Raw genomic sequence first — 17,683 nt, 5'->3', positions numbered from 1 at the left:
GCAATAATGTTAGATAGGAATAATAAAGAAAAGTAACCTGGAAATCACATACATTAGGAAGTTAAGGACATACTTCTAAATAATTTATGGGTCAAATAGGAAGTTATGAAATATTTAGAAATTAATGAAAAATGAGAACACTGCTTATTAAATTTCATGGATGCAAGTAAAAGCTATACTTAGAAGGAATTTAGAGCCTTAAAGAATATAGTATAAAGAGGCTTAAGGATCATATTAAAACATGAATGATTTAAAATTCATCAGCTGATCATTTTATTGAAACATTTAGAGAAATAACAGAGTATAATGAAAGAAGCAGGAAAATAATAAAGATAAGATTAAAAATCAGTGAAATAAAAAACTAAGAAATAATAGAAGGCTTAATGAAACCATAAGAGAATTCTTTGAAAAGACTATAAGACATACCTCTGACAGTTTTAATCAAGAGAAAAAAGAAAGTACAAATATTATTAGAATTGAAATAACTCTACATGGAGAGATTTCAAAAATAGAGAATATTATGGAGAAATTCTTTCTCATGCTTTTAAAACTTAGATGAAATGCATAATTTTAAGAAAAACATGAATTATCAATAACCATAGATATAGTGAATCACTAATCAAAATCTGTCCTCTCACATACAAAACCACCAGGTTACACAGTTTTATAGGTGTGTTTTAGTTAAAACACTTTCTGGGGAAAGGTAAATCTTAAACAAACGAAAACCTTCCCAGCACATCTAAGTAGGTTACCCTGCCCCCACCCTCGCCCCAGGAAAGCAAACGGTTAACACTAGAAAATTTATTATTATGATTCACTACCCTAATGGAACACAGGAAAAAAAGAAGAAAAATATCATCTGAATAGATACGATGAAAGCATTAGAAAAATCCAGCACTATTCTTGACATAATTCTTGGCAAACAATGAATACAAGGGAATTTCCTTATCTGGCAGCAAGAATTATAGTTGGTAGTGAAACAGTAGAAGCATTCCAAATACAGCGACAAATAAGATAAGGATGCCTTCTTTCACTGCTTTTTTAAAAAATTTGGCATTGTTTTAGAAATCTTGACTGAGACCAGTCAACACAAAACAAAGCAGAAAAACTATTAGAGTTATTTCAGACAGTTGGCTAGTTTCAAAGTCATTTTACTAAAATCAGTAAGTGGCTAATTTCAGAAACAATAGATTAGAAATATGATTTTTCAAATCCCAGTCACAGTAACAACAAACCATAAGGTATCTAGAAGTAAATCTAATAGAAGATGTACAAGGCTTATATGAAGGAAATTGAGAAACTTAAAAATGGGATAAAGACTGAAATAATCGAGAGATATTCCATGGACATGTGTGTTAAGATCTAACATTTGAAGGTGTCATATTAACATGCAAATCTAGTGCAATTTATCCAAGTCCCCAAGAGGATTTTTTTTGTGTAAATGTGGAAAATGATCCTAAAATTCATATAGAATAATAAGGAAGCTTTGAAAAGAATTAAGGAAAAGTACTGGTCTTATTAGACCTCACAGTTTATTACTTATTTATTTTTTTGAAAATTAAATTATTTATTTTTTGGCTACATTGGGTCTTCGTTGCTGTGTGCAGGCTTTCTCTAGTTGCAGTGAGCGGGGCTACTCTTTGTTGCGGTGTACGGGCTTCTCATTGCGGTGGCTTCTCTTGTGGAGCACAGGCTCTAGGCGCGTGGGCTTCAGTAGTTGTGGCACGTGGGCTTCAGTAGTTGTCGCTCGTAAGCTCTAGACACAGGCTCAGTAGTTGTGGTGCACGGGCTTAGTTACACCGCAGCGTGTGGGATCTTCCCGGACCAGGGATCGAACCCATGTCCCCTGCATTGGCAGGTGGATTCTTAACCACTGTGCCACCAGGGAGGTCCACAATTTATTATTTAGTTTTAGTGATTCCAGAAGGTGCTGTTGGCACAGTGATAGACATACTGACCAACAGAAAACAATGGCGATCTAAGTTTGTATGAGAACTTCGTATATGGAGAGAGGCATTATAAATCAGTTGGGAAGGCAGGACTCTTCAATAAATAGTACTGAGACAATTGATCATCCACATAGAAAAAAGCAAAATGAGATCACTATTTCCCATTATTCACATAAATACATTCTGCATGGGTTAAAACACTGACTTTGAAAAGCAAAAGTTTAAAAATCTTAGAAGGAAATATAGGAAAAAATATTTTTTGACCTTGAGGGCAATGAAAGATTTCTTTAAAGACACCCAGAAAGCAGAAACCCTAAAGGGAACATTTGTTATTTGACTGCATTAAAAGTAAAACATTTTATTTGATCAGGGACATAATGTACAAGACTAGCACAGACTAGGAGAAGATTTTTGTAAATCATACACAGGCAAATGACTACTGTCCAGAATATACAAAGGACTACTCTGAACCATGAGAAAATAGGTAAATGATCCAATGGAAGACTAGGCAAAGGAACAGGGCAGTTTGCAGAACAGGAACATATAAGCCAATATACATTTGAAATGGTGCTTAACACCTGCATTACTAGGATGATGCAAATTACAACTAGCAACCAGACACCATTTTATGACCATTGATGAACATACATTTCAAAATTTATGAGGATGTGGGGAAGCAGGGACTGTCATACATTGCTGGTGGGATGTAAATTGGTATAGCTCCTTTGAAGAGAAATTGGTGATGCCCATTAAAACGAAGGACAATTATAACATGAATTGAAAGTCTCCTGAAGCCTGTACCTCATGGCCATGGTTAATTCTAGAGTGGGAGGGAGGGGCGTGGTAAGAAGGGGGTGTATTGCCTCAATGGAATTGTAATGTCTTACATGGTTAAAAAATATCTGAAGCAAATGGGGAAAAATATCAACATTATTTAAATCTGTTAGGGGTATAAGAATACTGCACTTTTGTACTGTACTTTTCTATATGATTTCTCTATGATTGGAATATTTTGTAGTTTCTTTAAAGAAAGAGTTGAATGGGGAGGCTTGAGGACTGAAATGAAAGTTTTCAGGACACTCATAAGTAGCTCTTCCTGGAATCTGTATCCACGTTGCTCACATCCTTCCTTATTTTATATTTTTACTCAAATACCACCTTCTCAGTGAGGCTTTCCATGGCCTTTGACATTTTCTAACTCCTTCCGATTTACTTTAATGTTGAACACTTATTACTATTTAACATGCTGTATATTATTTGCATTTATTTGTATTGTTTACTATTTATAGTGTATTATTTGTAGCATTTATTTGTATTGTTTGTATTTATCCATCCTTCCTACCAGAATATAAACTTCCATGGTAGGGATTTTTATTTGTTTGGTTTACTTTCTAGAAGAGCACCTGGTACAGAGTAGACTCTCAATAAATATTTATTAAATGAGTGAATGGACAAAGGAATTCTGAGTTCTGACCCCTAGGTAGTGGAAGGCTGCCTGCATCATTGAAAGATCCACAAGAGAGGGTTGGTGCAGGAGGGATGCTGTGTTTGAACTGGATGGTGCTGAGTTGGAGGAGAAGGTGGCATACATAAAAGTAAGGTCAACAGGTTGCTGGAAAGCAGGGAATAAAAGGTCAGATGGGACAAAACAAATTGAAACTGAATCCAACTGAGCCCTGAGCTCCTGTATTTACAAGTAGATGTTCTTGGGTGTCAGTCTTGCTGAAGAAATTTGACCAGGCATAAAATGGATGGCTTAATAAGGAAATTCTCTACATTTATTTTATCTCACTAAAAAAAACCAAACAAACCTGCAATTCAGTTTACTACAAAAGATGTACTCTATCTCAGAGAGGGATTAAATGCTACCGTTTTATCTATGGGGTGTGACAGTATTAAACAACTTTTACTGGTTTCCAGACACTGGATCTGCCTCATCTGTTGTTTATAGTTTATTGTGCAGGGGAAAGAAAGATTAGTTTTTCGAGTTAAAAATAATAACAGTCATGTTGAATGTATCTTCATTGAAGACTTTGATGTTGAAAGAGATTTAAGGAATAAGGATATATATGTTTTCCTATGTGTTAGTCTTTTGCTAAATATTTCTTTCCAGTCTTGAGGCTTGCTTGCTGTGGGGCTGAATGAACTAAAGGTTCTTAGGTGACTCTGGGCCAGTAGTTCTTCAATTTTAGTGTATATGTCATTCAATTGGTAAGTTTGTTAAAATGAAGATTTTAGGGCCCCATGGAGAGAGGTGATTCAGAATTTCTGCAATGTATTGACCCAGGAATCTGAATTTTAAACAATTACTCCAGGTGATTCTGCTGCAAAGCATAATGAGACAACACTTAGAAAATTATTGCTGTAGATGATTCTTTTACTCAATCATTTCACTTTTGTGTGTGTGTATCAATTACATGCAATAATGTGTTATGTGCTTGGTAATAATATATGTAAGTAAATCAGGTGTGCCAACATTAGCAGATTGAAAGCTGTAAATAATTATGTCTACAACAGAAAGAGTGACACACAGAGAAGTACAAAATATGCTCTTATATGAAGCTGAAAATCTAACACAAATCAGTGTGTTAACTGGCATGAAGATAAAAAAAAGTTATACTAGCTTCCTATTGCTGCTGTAATAAATTACCAGAAACTCAGTGACTTAATGCCATACAAGTTTATTCTCTTCCTATTCCAGAGGTTAGAAACCTAAAATGAGTTTTAACAGGGTTGAAATCAGGGTGTTGGCAAAGCTGGTTCCCTCTGGAGGCTCTAGAGGAGGATCTGGTCCTTGCCTTTCCAGCTCCTAGAGCTGCATGTCTTGCATTTAGTGATTTATGAGCTCTTTCTCCTTCTCTGCATCTTCACATTTCTCTCTGCTTCTGTCATCCTATTGCATTCTCCTTTTCTGTAGTCAAAACTCCTTCTGCCTCCCTCTTAGTAGGACATTTGTGATGACATTTAGGGCCCACCTGAATAATCCAGGATAATCTCCTCATGTCAAAATTCTTAATTTAATCACAATCAAAGTCCCTTTGATAACATTCACAGGTTCTAAGGATTAGAACAATCTTTGGGGGGCAAGGTCTGCCTCCTGCCCTTGTACCACCTGCTCCAGTCACGCCAGCTCCTTCCCCATCCCCCTTGCAGCCTCCTCCCTATGTTTATTGGCTTGTGCATCTGGGTTCTGGCTCCTTGTTTCTGTCAGAGTTTTGTGTGTATTTATTTTCCTTTTTCTTTGCAAAAAACCCGGTATCTTCCGAATTTTAAAGAAGACGAATACTCTTGGGCTTTTAGCTTCTTGTTTACAACATCCTTCCCTCTTTGTATCGATGTATTTTTCTTCTACACAGTGTCAAAAGCACCTGCTCCCTTCTGCCTGGCTTGTTTTGTTTTATTGATTTGTATGAAGAACCCCCAAATCAAATTATATTCACATAGGCGAATGAATTCAGCTGTAATGGTGGAGAGTTTAGTGACAACACATCATTGTTTTGCAGTTATTAAAGAAAGGGACTGATTTTTTTCAGTTAGGTGAAAGGAAAAGCAAATTTGTTATTGTTATTAGAGTGAAATTTGAAAGGCATGAAATAATTTCTGTGTCTTCCAAAGTTCTTAATGTACTCTTTCAGTATGAACTTTTCTCAGAGAATAACTCTGGCAAGCCAGAAGGTTTATTTAACTTAACATACCAAACTACAAACGTCAAATCAGAGCAAATGTTATTCAAGTCTTTATTTAACAGGTGTGCTAGTGCTATAAAATTTTTTTTTCCCTTTGCTGTATGGTGTAACTACACACTGTTTCACATAATTGTATAGCAACTACCACAATTCATTTTTAACACAACAAATAATTAAAACAGTCTAGAAGAAAGATACTAGAGAAATTTAGTTTCACTGTCCTTTCAAATGGCTCAGTGACTATAGAAAAACTTCTTTTCAGATCCTTCATCTACAGAATCAGAATTCACTGCTGAACACCATACTGATTCTACAGGTATTTTGTAAAGATAAATAAGAAAATCTGTGAAGTATTTTAAATTATTAGAAGAAAGTCTCCAGAATTATTTAGTGTAAAATTTTATAATATTTCTGACAACTGCATGTGTTTACTTATTTGCATTATATTACAATTGTATATATATTTTTACTTTTCCTTTGAAATCTTTAATACAATGAAAGTAGAACATTATACATAAGAACTTGAATAGTTGTTTGCTTCTCTTCACTTCCATGGTTCTCTGTCCCTGTTCTGATGAATCACCATCTCTATGGAGAGAACTTCTTTGAAGAGCCATTGTAAATTTGGTCCACATTGATTTTCTCAATGATTAGACTTAGTTGCTGTATCTCCCCACTGGACTGCAAGCTTCTTGAGAGAAGAGACCATGTCTCTTTTGCTTACCTTTGGACAGTCAGCACATGACCATTAATATATGCTCATTAAATAGTAGCTAACTAAATATCCCATTGATGACGTCATTTAACTGTCTTTGATGTTCTAATTCTGAGTTGCACAGCTATCAGAGACAGTCAGTTTGAACTTATCTAAAGTTTCCTACCATTATGACTCCTTTCCAAAGAATATTCTGTCCTAATAATGGCATATATCTGACATCAGTGCCACCTCTCCTACCCCTAGCAGCACAGATGGCATTTCACAGATCATGGCGCTTTCTCCTGACAAGTGCAGATGTGGTCTCAAGTTTTCTCCTGACATGTCCTCTAAGAAGCCACTCTCAGGGGCTTCCCTGGTGGCGCAGTGGTTGGGAGTCCGCCTGCCGATGCAGTGGACACGGGTTCGTGCCCTGGTCCGGGAAGATCCCACATGCCACGGAGCGGCTGGGCCTGTGAGCCATGGCCGCTGAGCCTGCGCGTCCGGAGCCTGTGCTCCGCAACGGGAGAGGCCACAACAGTGAGAGGCCCGCGTACTGCAAAAAAAAAAAAAAAAGAAGCCACTCTCAGTTGTCAGAATAAGTTGAAACTTAATTGCCATCCCTGTTACTGTGAGAAAGTGAGATGGCCAATGGGGTGATGGTGTCTGCCTTTAGTATTTTCCCCCTTCTATGATCAAAACACAGTTGACCCTTGAACAATAAGGCGGTTAGGGGAACCGACCCCTTGCACAGTTGAGAATCCATGTATAACTTTGGACTCCCCAGAACTTAACTACTAAGAGCCTACTGTTGACCCAGAAGCCTTACTGATAACAGTCAGTTAACACATATTTGGTATGTTATATGCATATCTGCATATATTTTATGCATTCATGACATGTCTCACCTTTTTAAAAGTTTTTTGATATTTGTAGACTACGTGGTTCATGTTTTTTTTCAAATTGTTGCAATCTCCAAAAAATTTTCCAATGTACTTATTGAAAAATTTCATATATAAGTGGATCTGTGCAGTTCAAACCCATGTTGTTCAAGGATCGACTGGACTTAAAATCCTATAAAAAGATAAAACAAACATACTTTAAATATAGAGGGTCCATGAAACTACAGAGTAAAGGCCACTGGGTCAAACAGAAGCCCCCTAGGAATACCTATTTTGGGCATTTAAGTTTTCTATGGGATCAAAAATATGTAGCTCCTAAACCTTAGCTCATTGCTGCTGTGTATTCCCACAGTAGTGGGGCCGTAAGATCATGTTTTCCAAGGCCAGCTTCTTCTATTTCATATTGGCTGACTACTATAGTTATGTCTGTCTGATCAGTACCAAGTTCATGGACAGTTCAGGGAAATAAAAAGAGGAACACTCGATTAAAGGATGGAGAATGACGGCTGAGTAGTTGGTATGTATTTTCAAGGGAAGCAAAAAATGTCAAGGAGTTAAACTGAGTGAAGATTAAAAACAAAACCTTTTCATTATTTTCTTTTCAAAATAATTAGTGACTAGATGAGAACAATTTAGGCAAATTAGTATGATGCACCAGCCTCTCAGGGTTAATATGATATATAGATAATGATAAACTATTACCCCTGGAAGGAACTCTGAACTGAGACCCAGAGAAGTTTACAGACTTTCCCAAGTTGACAGTCGTTACTGAGAAAGCTGAGTCTCACATCCCTGTGTGCCAGTTCCTAGTATAATGTCCTTTCTCCTGGACCTTAATGTGCAGTTTGGTTTATATTGGTTGTAGGAAGAAGCTACGCAGAGGGAGAGATAAAGCCTGGTTAGCAATTTACTTTTTCAGAGCTGGGCTCTTATTATGGAATGTCAGATGAGCAAGTGAGCAGGTGTAATAAAATTATATTTCATTGCTTTTGAGTGATAACTCTTTTTGAAGATTTAGTTTCTATGTTATGATTAAGTAGAACTAGTTGCTCTAAAAGAAGTAAACAACTGTGATTTTTTTTCACAGTATAAAATGAATTATTGCACAGCCAACTCTTGACTAACAACAAAGGAATTATCCAGTTTGTGAAATATTTTGGACTTCCCCCATCCCCAACCCCATCCTTCAGCTGGTCTCGCTTGTTCCAGCTGGGCACTGGAGTGAGACAGGTACAGATAAGGTGAATGATTGTTCATTACTAAGAATGTGACTACAATTGGCTTTATTTGGTAACTAAAGGACTTGTTCAATAGAATGTTAGGACCAATTGAATAAATCTTTCCATTTCTCTGCATCCCTCCTGCCATCTCTCCTGTCCAAACCACCGTCAACTTTCACTACAATAGTCTAACGTATTTCCTTTGTTTGATCCTAGTCTCTCCTCATCTATCATCTATACTGCAGCTAGCATCATCAATTAAAACTTAATTCTGATTATGTCATTCTGTGGCTTAAAATCTGTGACTTGCCTATGACTATAGGAGTGAATTAGTATTCTACCATTTGGTTTACAGGCCCTTCTTTAATTTGGTTTGAGGTTTCTCTTTACGTATCCAGTCTTACCTATCACTATGTATCTCTTCACTTTTCTAATTTTATTTCTCTTGGACGTCTTCACAAGCGTCCCCCTATATCTCAGTTCACCTGGTATAGGTCACTGACGTAATCTTTCTAACATGCAAAAGTAACTTTATCATTTTCTAGCTTAATATCCCCCCATGAATTACCACCAGTATTATAATTAAGTCCTACTATTTAATGTTGCCTTTAAAATCACTTATCATTTGGTTAACATTGTTGCCTTAGCACAATGACACTTTTGTATGGTTAGAACTAATAGATAAAAATCTTTGCCCTCATGCAACTTACATTCTTAGGAAAAAGGCCGTCAGAAGCAAAATGAATAAGTAAAGCATATCTTTTGTTAAATGGTGATAAATATATGGGAAACAATAAAGCAAGGAAGGAGAATAGAGAGTCCTGGGGTGGGAGGGAGGACAGCTCAGAAAGCAAAGATATTTGGAAAAGTATATCTAAAGGAAGAGAGGGCATGAGCCGTGGAGATATCTAGGGGAAAACTCAAACCCTTGATGAGAGAATCTCTCTGGCATGTTTGAGGAATGCCAAGGAAGCTACTGTATAATTGGCATAAGGTTAGTATGGAGCAAAATGGTAGGAAATGAGACAAGAAGTAAAGGGGATTAGGTTTTTATAGGGATTTGGGAGCCCTTGTAAAAACTTGGACTTTTACTCTAAATGACATGGGAAGCCACTAGAGGACAAAAAGAAGAGTGGTATGATTTGATATTTATTTATTTTTTGCTACCTTGGGTCTTCGTTGCTGCGTGCGGGCTTTCTCTAGTTGTGGTGAGTGGGGGCTACTCTTCGTTGTGGTGGCTTCTCTTGTTGCGGAGCACGGGCTCTAGGTGTGCAGGCTTCGGTAGTTGTGGTGCGCGGGCTCAGTAGTTGTGGCTTGTGGGCTCTAGAGCGCAGGCTTTGTAGTTGTGGCGCACGGGCTTAGTTGCTCTGCGGCATGTGGGATCTTCCTGGGCCAAGGCTCAAACCCGTGTCCCCTGCATTGGCAGGCGGATTCTTAACCACTGCGCCACCATGGAAGTCCCTGATATTTATTTTAATTGGAACTTTGTTGTTGTTGTGTAGAGGAGAGGCTGAATGGAGTAGGCATCAGTAGGAAATTAGAGCACTCATCCAGGCAAGAAATGAAGGAAGCTTGGACCAGGATGGTGGTGGTGGGGTTGTGAGAAGTGATTGGATTCTGGGTATATTTTTAAGGTAGATCCAAAAGGATTTGATGACCAGTTGAACCTGGGAGTGTGAGAGAAAGAGGGAAAACAAGGATGGTTTTGAGGTATTGGGCTTGGGCAGCTGGATGGAAAGGCTTCAGGAGGAGCAGGTGTGTATGTGTGTGAGTGTGTGTTTGTGAGACAGAGAGACAAAGAGAGAGAGAGAGAGAGAGAGAGAGATTGAGTATTTGGATTTTAGATGTGTTAATTTTGAGAAGCTTATTAGATATCCAAGTGGAGGTGTCCAGTGGTCAGTTGGAAGTCTGGAATTATGGGGTAGGTCTTCAACATCCAAATAATATTTATAACCATGGGACTCAATATTGTCTTTAAGGGACTGAGTGTAGACCAAGAAGTGATGTCTATGGATTAAAATCAGACATCCTCCAACATTAAGAAGTGAGAGGGATGAGGGAGAGGATGAGGATGAATCAGCCAGGAGGCTGAGAAGGAGTGGTCAACCAGATAGAAGCCAAGTGAAGAAAGTGTTTGAAAGAGGGGAAATGATCACCTGTGTCAAATGCTGCCAATAGGTTAAGCATGTTGAAGACTCTGAGCTGACGGTTGGATGGTTGGATTTGGCATCCTGGGGCCATAAGCGATGCTGATGAGAGCAGTTTTGGTGGAGTAGTGGGGATGAAAGCCTTGTTGTGGTGACTTCAAGAGAGACCAGAAACAGGGAGTATAAATGGGCAAGCACCCTACTTATACCTATTGTCTCAGGGTGTTAAGTGCTCCTGTTTATTTTGAAAGTATTCTAGTTTGCATGTTAACTTACATGTTAATTCTAACTATATAGGAAACTCTTTCAAGGACCGTTGCTGGAAACCATAGCTGGAGGAACTGTGGTCAACAAAGATTTTTCTTAAACATAGGAAACGATACAGAGTATGTGTTTGCTGATGAAAAGGATCCAGTATGGAAGCATAAATTGGTGATACGGGAGATAAAGGGGAGAATTTTGAGAATAATGTCTTCGAAAAGGCAGGAGGGGTAGAATGTGGAGGGTTTGGCCGTGGGTAGGAGCTCAATCCTTTGTAATGGGAGTTCATTCCATTATATTACAGGGGTCCATTGTAATGGGAGGGAAGGCAAAATGCAGTTACATTTCTCACATTGTATTTTGCTGTTGATTTATTTGTTTGTTTCTCCACATATTGTGAGCTTCTTAAGAGCAGTAAGAGTAAATGTTTTGTTTACTTTCTGGCAGAAATTTTTCTTGTTCTATTTCTACTCTCTAGTACAATGCCTGGCACACAGTAGGCGTGTAATAAATGTTTAAATGAGTAAATGAAGACTCGGTACGTTTTATCTTCTCACTCAGATTGGATGGATCATTTCCATCAAATCTTGACAACCAGATTGATTTAATTGTGCTTCTCTTGTCTCGGCCTACAGAGAGCTTGACTAACAGGTAGAGCTGATTGACAGGAATGGCTGTGTTTCTACTAAAATCAGTGATGCTCCTTTTGAGTAAAATCAGTGACCTTTTGCTGCGTTATTTTGCAGTGGTCCTGGTTATGGTTTTAACATGCATTTACTATTTACTTCACCTTGAACCTTCTGAAAACTATCTGTTCTCCTCAGTATCCGCTTGGCACTCATGGCTTACCATTCATATGGCATGCATCGTTATCTGTTATTATTATCTAATTTACCTTTATTAATGGGAAGCTCTTTGAGAATGGGGATTATATTTTCATTACTTTTTGTTCCCAATAATGCTTTGTACCATCTGTGGTTAGAGAACATGTCTTCTTCATCACTTACAAATGCTTAGTCCAGGCCCTGCTGCAAAGCAGATGCCAAATAAATATTCGTTGAATGAGTGAATGCAGGAATGAATGATTCTTGTCTGCGGTGTATGTTATTGGTGCACAGACCAGATCTCCTCTCCTGTTTGGTGTGCTTATCACCCAACTCTCACTCTTTCACTTCTAACAGTTCACACCTGACCTCTTCTCCCAAGGACTCTCCTTGGACCACAGGAGATGCATCATCCAGATCCTTCAAGAACAAGTGCCTGGGATTTTATGCCTTCTCCTGGGTAACCAGTATCCAATGACTGAGATGCAGGAATATGGAAGCTCTCTTACTTCAAGGCAGCACAAACTCACCAGTGCAATTTACACTCTAGAGCTCCCTGTAGGATCAGGCCGAGGCCAGGACTTCACTTGAAATTACACCCTTGCTTGGCTTTTTATGCTACCTTATATTGCTTTCCTTGCTCCCTTGTAGGTTTCTCCTTGAGAACACTTCCTTGATAAATCACCTGTACACTCATACTTTCCTTAGGGTCTGTGTTTTGGGAACTTAAGACATTGCATGTTTATAAGCAGGTGACGTCAGGGGTAGGGGGTCCTAACCTCTGTCTCTCTGAGAGTGGTAGTTTCTGCTGTTGCAGGTGGTGTTTCCTGACAGTGTTTGGTTTTATAGTCCTGCCAACCAAAACTGTAGGCAACTGTGAACTACATTTGATATTTCATTTGGTTGTCAGATGGGAAGTCGTTTCACAATTTCAGTAAATAATTGTTATTGAATTTAGTAAACATCTTATTGAATTACAGGTCTTTCTAACAAAGTCAGAATGTGTGTTCCTTGACTTCTTGCTCTTTTTGATTATACACATCTCTGTTGTCTTTCCTTAAGCAAGAATAATAAAGAGTTAATTGTATAATCCATTTTTATATGATTGGGTACAGCTCTCTTTTGTCTTCCTGTTGAATATAAAGATCCATTTCTAAACCCTAAGTAAACCATTTACTTTTTTAGTGATTTGCAAAGAACACAACCTCGTTATCTGTAAAATGGGATTGGAAGTAATGTGTTTTAGAACTGAAAAGCACTTTAGCAACCAGCTGGTGGCTAACACCTTCATTTTATAAATGAGAACACTTGAGACCCAAAGAGGTTAAGTAATTTGTTCAATATCTCCCAGCTTGGTTAGTGGCAGAGCAAGAGTAAAACCCACCTCCCGGGCTCTCCGCTGCTCCACAAAATACATATTTCTTATTCACGGAATTGATACGAGGATTAGGGACCACATCTGTGAAAAACAGATTTAGCCTTTGGAAAGAAAGATGCCAGATAGCTTTATGAAAGCTTTAAGAAAACTAATCTCATTTTAACCTTTTCTGCACAGTTGTTAGTTTTGTTCAGTTTTATGTTCTTTGCCTCAGGCTCCTTTTTGGCCAAGGACTAGATAATATACAACGCTTGATTTGAAAATCAATATTAAGTATCCAGATTGTGTTAGAAATATGACTTACTTCAGCTGGTTTTGAAGCCGGCAACGGTTGCAGACAGCCTTCCAAAATGGCAATCATTTATGTACATGAAAAGTTTTCTATCCTACTTTGCATATTGGGAATAAGGACAATTGGATAGTTGCTTCCAAAGAAAAGAAGAAGCGTAAATTTTTTTTTTTGTTCAGCCTGGTAATACTTCCAAAGCTTGCTGCAGTGTTACTTTAACAAACCATGAATTTTCTCTCCTGCCAAGCCACCATATCCCGCCTGCTTTCAGCATAGTCAGGAAACCGTTATACTAATCCACCGTACCTTCCTATCTCTAGCAAGCACATGTAAGTGATAACTTTGAATATTTATTTTGATGCAATATAAATCTTCTCTATGTCAACTTGTAAAGCTGGGAAACTGTGACTTGCTCGACTTCGTTACTTTAATTGTTTAAGTTTGGTTCTTTCAGCCACAGCATGCTTTGATATAAGAACAAGAATGCTGCTTAATATTCGTAGTATTCAAAGTGATTTGTATAGGCTCATATATGCAGGGAAGATAAAATTGGAGGATCAAAAGGCTAAAGTAACTTTTCTGTATATTTTTAATTAGGTACGCTTATATGCAAGACCTGATGCTATCAGAAGAGGATCCGGGGACTACGCTCTCCACATAACAAAGAGATTAATAGAATTTTATGAAGACTACTTCCAAGTGCCCTATTCCTTGCCAAAACTAGGTAAGAATTTCCTTGGTTATTTTATTGTAAGGGCTCCTTGAAGGTGGAATTTCTTCTTCAGGCATTTATTTGAGACATCCAGAAACATGGAAAATTCTAAGGGTTATATTTTTAGAGAAGATGAGCACAGAAAACAGTTTCTTCTGAAGAGGTAAAATAAAATTCAGTGTTTTTAAGTCTTGCCAAGAAGTGCTCATAGGAATTAAGAAAGGCATTATGTGAGTTTAAGACTCCGAAAGATAACTCAAGTAGCTAATTTGTTGAATAAGCACTATGGAGGGGTGCTTGCCAACATCTTGTTTAATCTTCACAACTGCTCTGTGGGTAGGTACCGTTAGAACATTTTCCACATAAGGGAATTGAGACCTGGGAGTCTTTCATTTACTCAGACAGCCAGTAAGAAAAGGAGTTGGGATTTCAAGCTAGGTCTTGATGACTCCCAGAACTATATAATATTTTACACTAAGAAGACACTCATTGATTAGTTTCTGTTTCCTAATTCTCACACGTCAGCCCTGAATGTATTAGTCGTCCATTAGATTATTTTTGTTCAGTCATATTTTGAGTACACAGTTACAGTAAATAGAATAAAAACAAGAGAGGAGGACAATTGCAATGAGGGAGATTGTGTTCACCATGAATATGTTTACATTTCTTTCTTTTACAAAGTGAGTAGGTTCAATAATTATTTGTTGAATGAGTACATGAATGAATTTTGTTATCCTGATTTGCATGAAGCTGCTGCTTTTACAGGGAGTGAACTGTGATGTTCCAGGAAGTTAGAAAGGGTATATATATATACCCATTAGAAATGCTGAAGCTATTTTTTCTTCTCAGAAAACCTGTTTGGAAATATTAATATCACAACCGTTTTTTGTTCTTCACCCCTCCTCCCCGATCCATTTTCCTTCTCAGGAGTGTTGTTAATCAGCATCCACATAAACGTTATCACTCATTGACAAAAATAAAGTGCTTACCTGGTCAAGAGTATTAGCATTTGAACCGCGGGTTCTTGTCTCTGGAGATGGGCTTATTTCACTAAAGTACCTGCCTGCTGTATAGCTTTATTGGTCTTATAATCAGTGATTCAGAAAGTAGATAGAATAGTTGATATTGTTATCAGTGGGTGTAGCATACAGTTTTAATGAGTGATATTACAAAATTCTGAGGTCTTTTGAAACATGTGCTCTTAGAATCCCTAAGATTTTCTTTCAAATTTCTAAACAAAATTTTATTTCAAATAGGATCTATGTTTTGTTTTGTTCTTCCTTCTTTATTTTCCCCTCTATATCAACTTCCCTATTAGAATCTGTTACACTGAAATCTCCCTGGTAGGCACCCAAGGCAGAAAGGAAGACCTGACTTCATTTGCATGGGGGTGACACTGTTCTCTACACCAGGTAAAACAGGCTGGGAACTTCTCAGCTTGACCCTAATGTAAAATTCACGAGTGCTTATGTTGCACGTTCAGCAAGAGAAATAAAATGTGAATCTTTTTCCCCTTCAGACCAGTAATTAGTAGAGGAACTCAATTTATAACTTCAGGGGGTTCCATGTAACTGTCAGCTTGCAGCAGGAAGCATTTCTGTTCCTCTCTTTCACTCACAATTGAACTATGCAGTCTTTCATCTGTAGAAAAGAGCTTTGTTCACTGTTACTATTACTTGTTAAGCTACCTTTTGGTGTATATAATTGAATGATTTGACTAATCCCAGCACACTCCTTTTTATGTATCTAGGGGGGTTTCCACATCCCCTGCACTTTGTAAAATTTCTCTTGAAGTTCTACTTATTTAATATACCTTTAAATATTTAGAGCTATATGTTAATGGATTTATAAATATACTTTCTAAATGCTCCCTACATAAAAATTCCGAAGCACAGAAGCATTTTGACAAATCCTTACTTTCTACTGTACATTGCAAATTATATTTTAAATGAATTCTATGGACATTAACTCAGTCTTTGTAAATGATGAATGTAGATGTATCCTAGATATCAGCTGCATCTGCCGTGACTTTTTAGATCTAAGATGGTTTCCAAGACACCTATTCTTCCCTCCCTCCCACCCCTCCTTCCTCCCCTCCCTCCCTCCTTCCTTCCTTCTTCCTTCCCTCCTTCCTCCCTTCCTTCCTTCTTCCTTCCCTCTTTCCTCCCTTCCTCCCTTCCTTCCTTCCCTCATTTATTTAATAACCATTTATTGAGTACCTCACATATGCACTTGTCTATGTCATTGGGAGGCAGCTGCAAATAAAAGAAGGCAAAAATCACTTCCCACCTGGGGCTTAACATTCTATTAGGTAGAGCCAGACATTTAAGCAATTAGTGATACATATAGCATGTCAGATGGAGATAAGTGCCATTAAAAATAAAGCTAGAATGGAGGGATAGGAAGTGTGGGGAGCACATGGGGTGTGGGGAAAAGGCTGAATGTTTTAAATGCGTGAATATGGAAAGCTTTATTGGGAAGCTGACTTTTGGGCAAAGAACTTAAGGGAGTGAAGGAGTAAGCCAAGTGGATATCATGGAACGTGGACTCTAGGCAGAGGGAACACAGTGCCCAGACTCTGAGATGGGAACTTTGTTCATGTATTTGAGAAACAGCAAAGAGGCAAATAGGGCTGGAGCAGAGTGAGTAAAGGGGTGGGAAATAGGAGATGAGGTCAAAGGGTAGTGGGTAAGTGACAGATCCTGTAGAGCCAGCAGGCTGTGGTCAGGACTTTGGTTTTTTTATTGTTGTTTTGTTTGTTTGTTTTTTTGTGGGGGGTATGATGGAGATCTATTGGTCAGTTTTGAGCAGAGGTATTACATAATCTGGCTTTTGTTATAAAAGGGTCACTCTTGTCACTAGGTTGAATACACTGTAGGGCAATGGTTCTCCACTGAGGGGTGATTCTGTCCCTCAGAGGCACTTGGTACTATCTGGAGGCATTTTGTTTTTCACAACTCAAGGGGGACTGGTGGAGTGTGTACTATTGCCAGGGATGCTGCTAAACATCCTGCAATGCACATGACAGCCTCCTACAGCAAAGAGTTATCTAGCCCAAGATACTAATAATGCTGAGGTTGAGAGATCCTGTTGTAGGGGAAAGGGCAGAGGCATGAAAACCAGTTAAGAGGCTATGGCAAGACTCAGGGAAAATTTGATATTGCTTGGACTAGGATATTAAGTGTGAGGTAGTCAGAAGTGGTCTAATTCTAGGCATATATTGAAAGTAGAGGCAGCAAATTTGCTGATGAACTGGATGTGGGATTTGGGGGAAAGAGACGTACCACAAGTGATTCCAAGGTTTTGTGCCTAAGAACTAGAAGGATGGAATTGCCATTTAGTGAGAGAGAAGGATTGTGGAAAGATAGCATTTTAAAGACTGATACATCTATTAAACATTTAGGTGGCAACTTGATGTCTGTAAGAAACTCAAGTAGACAGTTCAATTTACAAATATGGAGTTTGGCTGAGTAATCCAGCTAGAGATATACATTTGCCGGCATTTTATGAGGTATAAAGCTATGAGGCTGGACGGGATCACCAAGGCTGTGAGAGCAGGTAGAAAAGAGAATAGGAGGGACTTCCTGGGTGGTGCAGTGGTTAAGAATCCACCTGCCAATG

General features: G+C 38.2%; 1 protein-coding gene across 2 annotated transcripts in view; it reads left to right on the top strand.

The window, feature by feature from the left end:
• Positions 1–17,683, top strand: part of TRHDE (thyrotropin releasing hormone degrading enzyme) — a 398,879-nt gene that overhangs the window by 105,655 nt on the left and 275,541 nt on the right. For both annotated transcript variants that reach the window (XM_079937605.1, XM_079937606.1), the window contains exon 3: positions 13,948–14,074. In XM_079937605.1, coding sequence (XP_079793731.1) covers positions 13,948–14,074 — 127 coding nt within the window. The remainder of the gene's footprint in view (positions 1–13,947; positions 14,075–17,683) is intronic.

The sequence above is a fragment of the Stenella coeruleoalba genome (assembly GCF_951394435.1).
Source record: "Stenella coeruleoalba genome assembly, chromosome: 11".
NCBI classification, from domain to species: domain Eukaryota; kingdom Metazoa; phylum Chordata; class Mammalia; order Artiodactyla; family Delphinidae; genus Stenella; species Stenella coeruleoalba.
The sequence above is the reverse complement of the archived record's forward strand: the minus strand, read 5'-3'. Positions and strand labels throughout refer to the sequence as shown.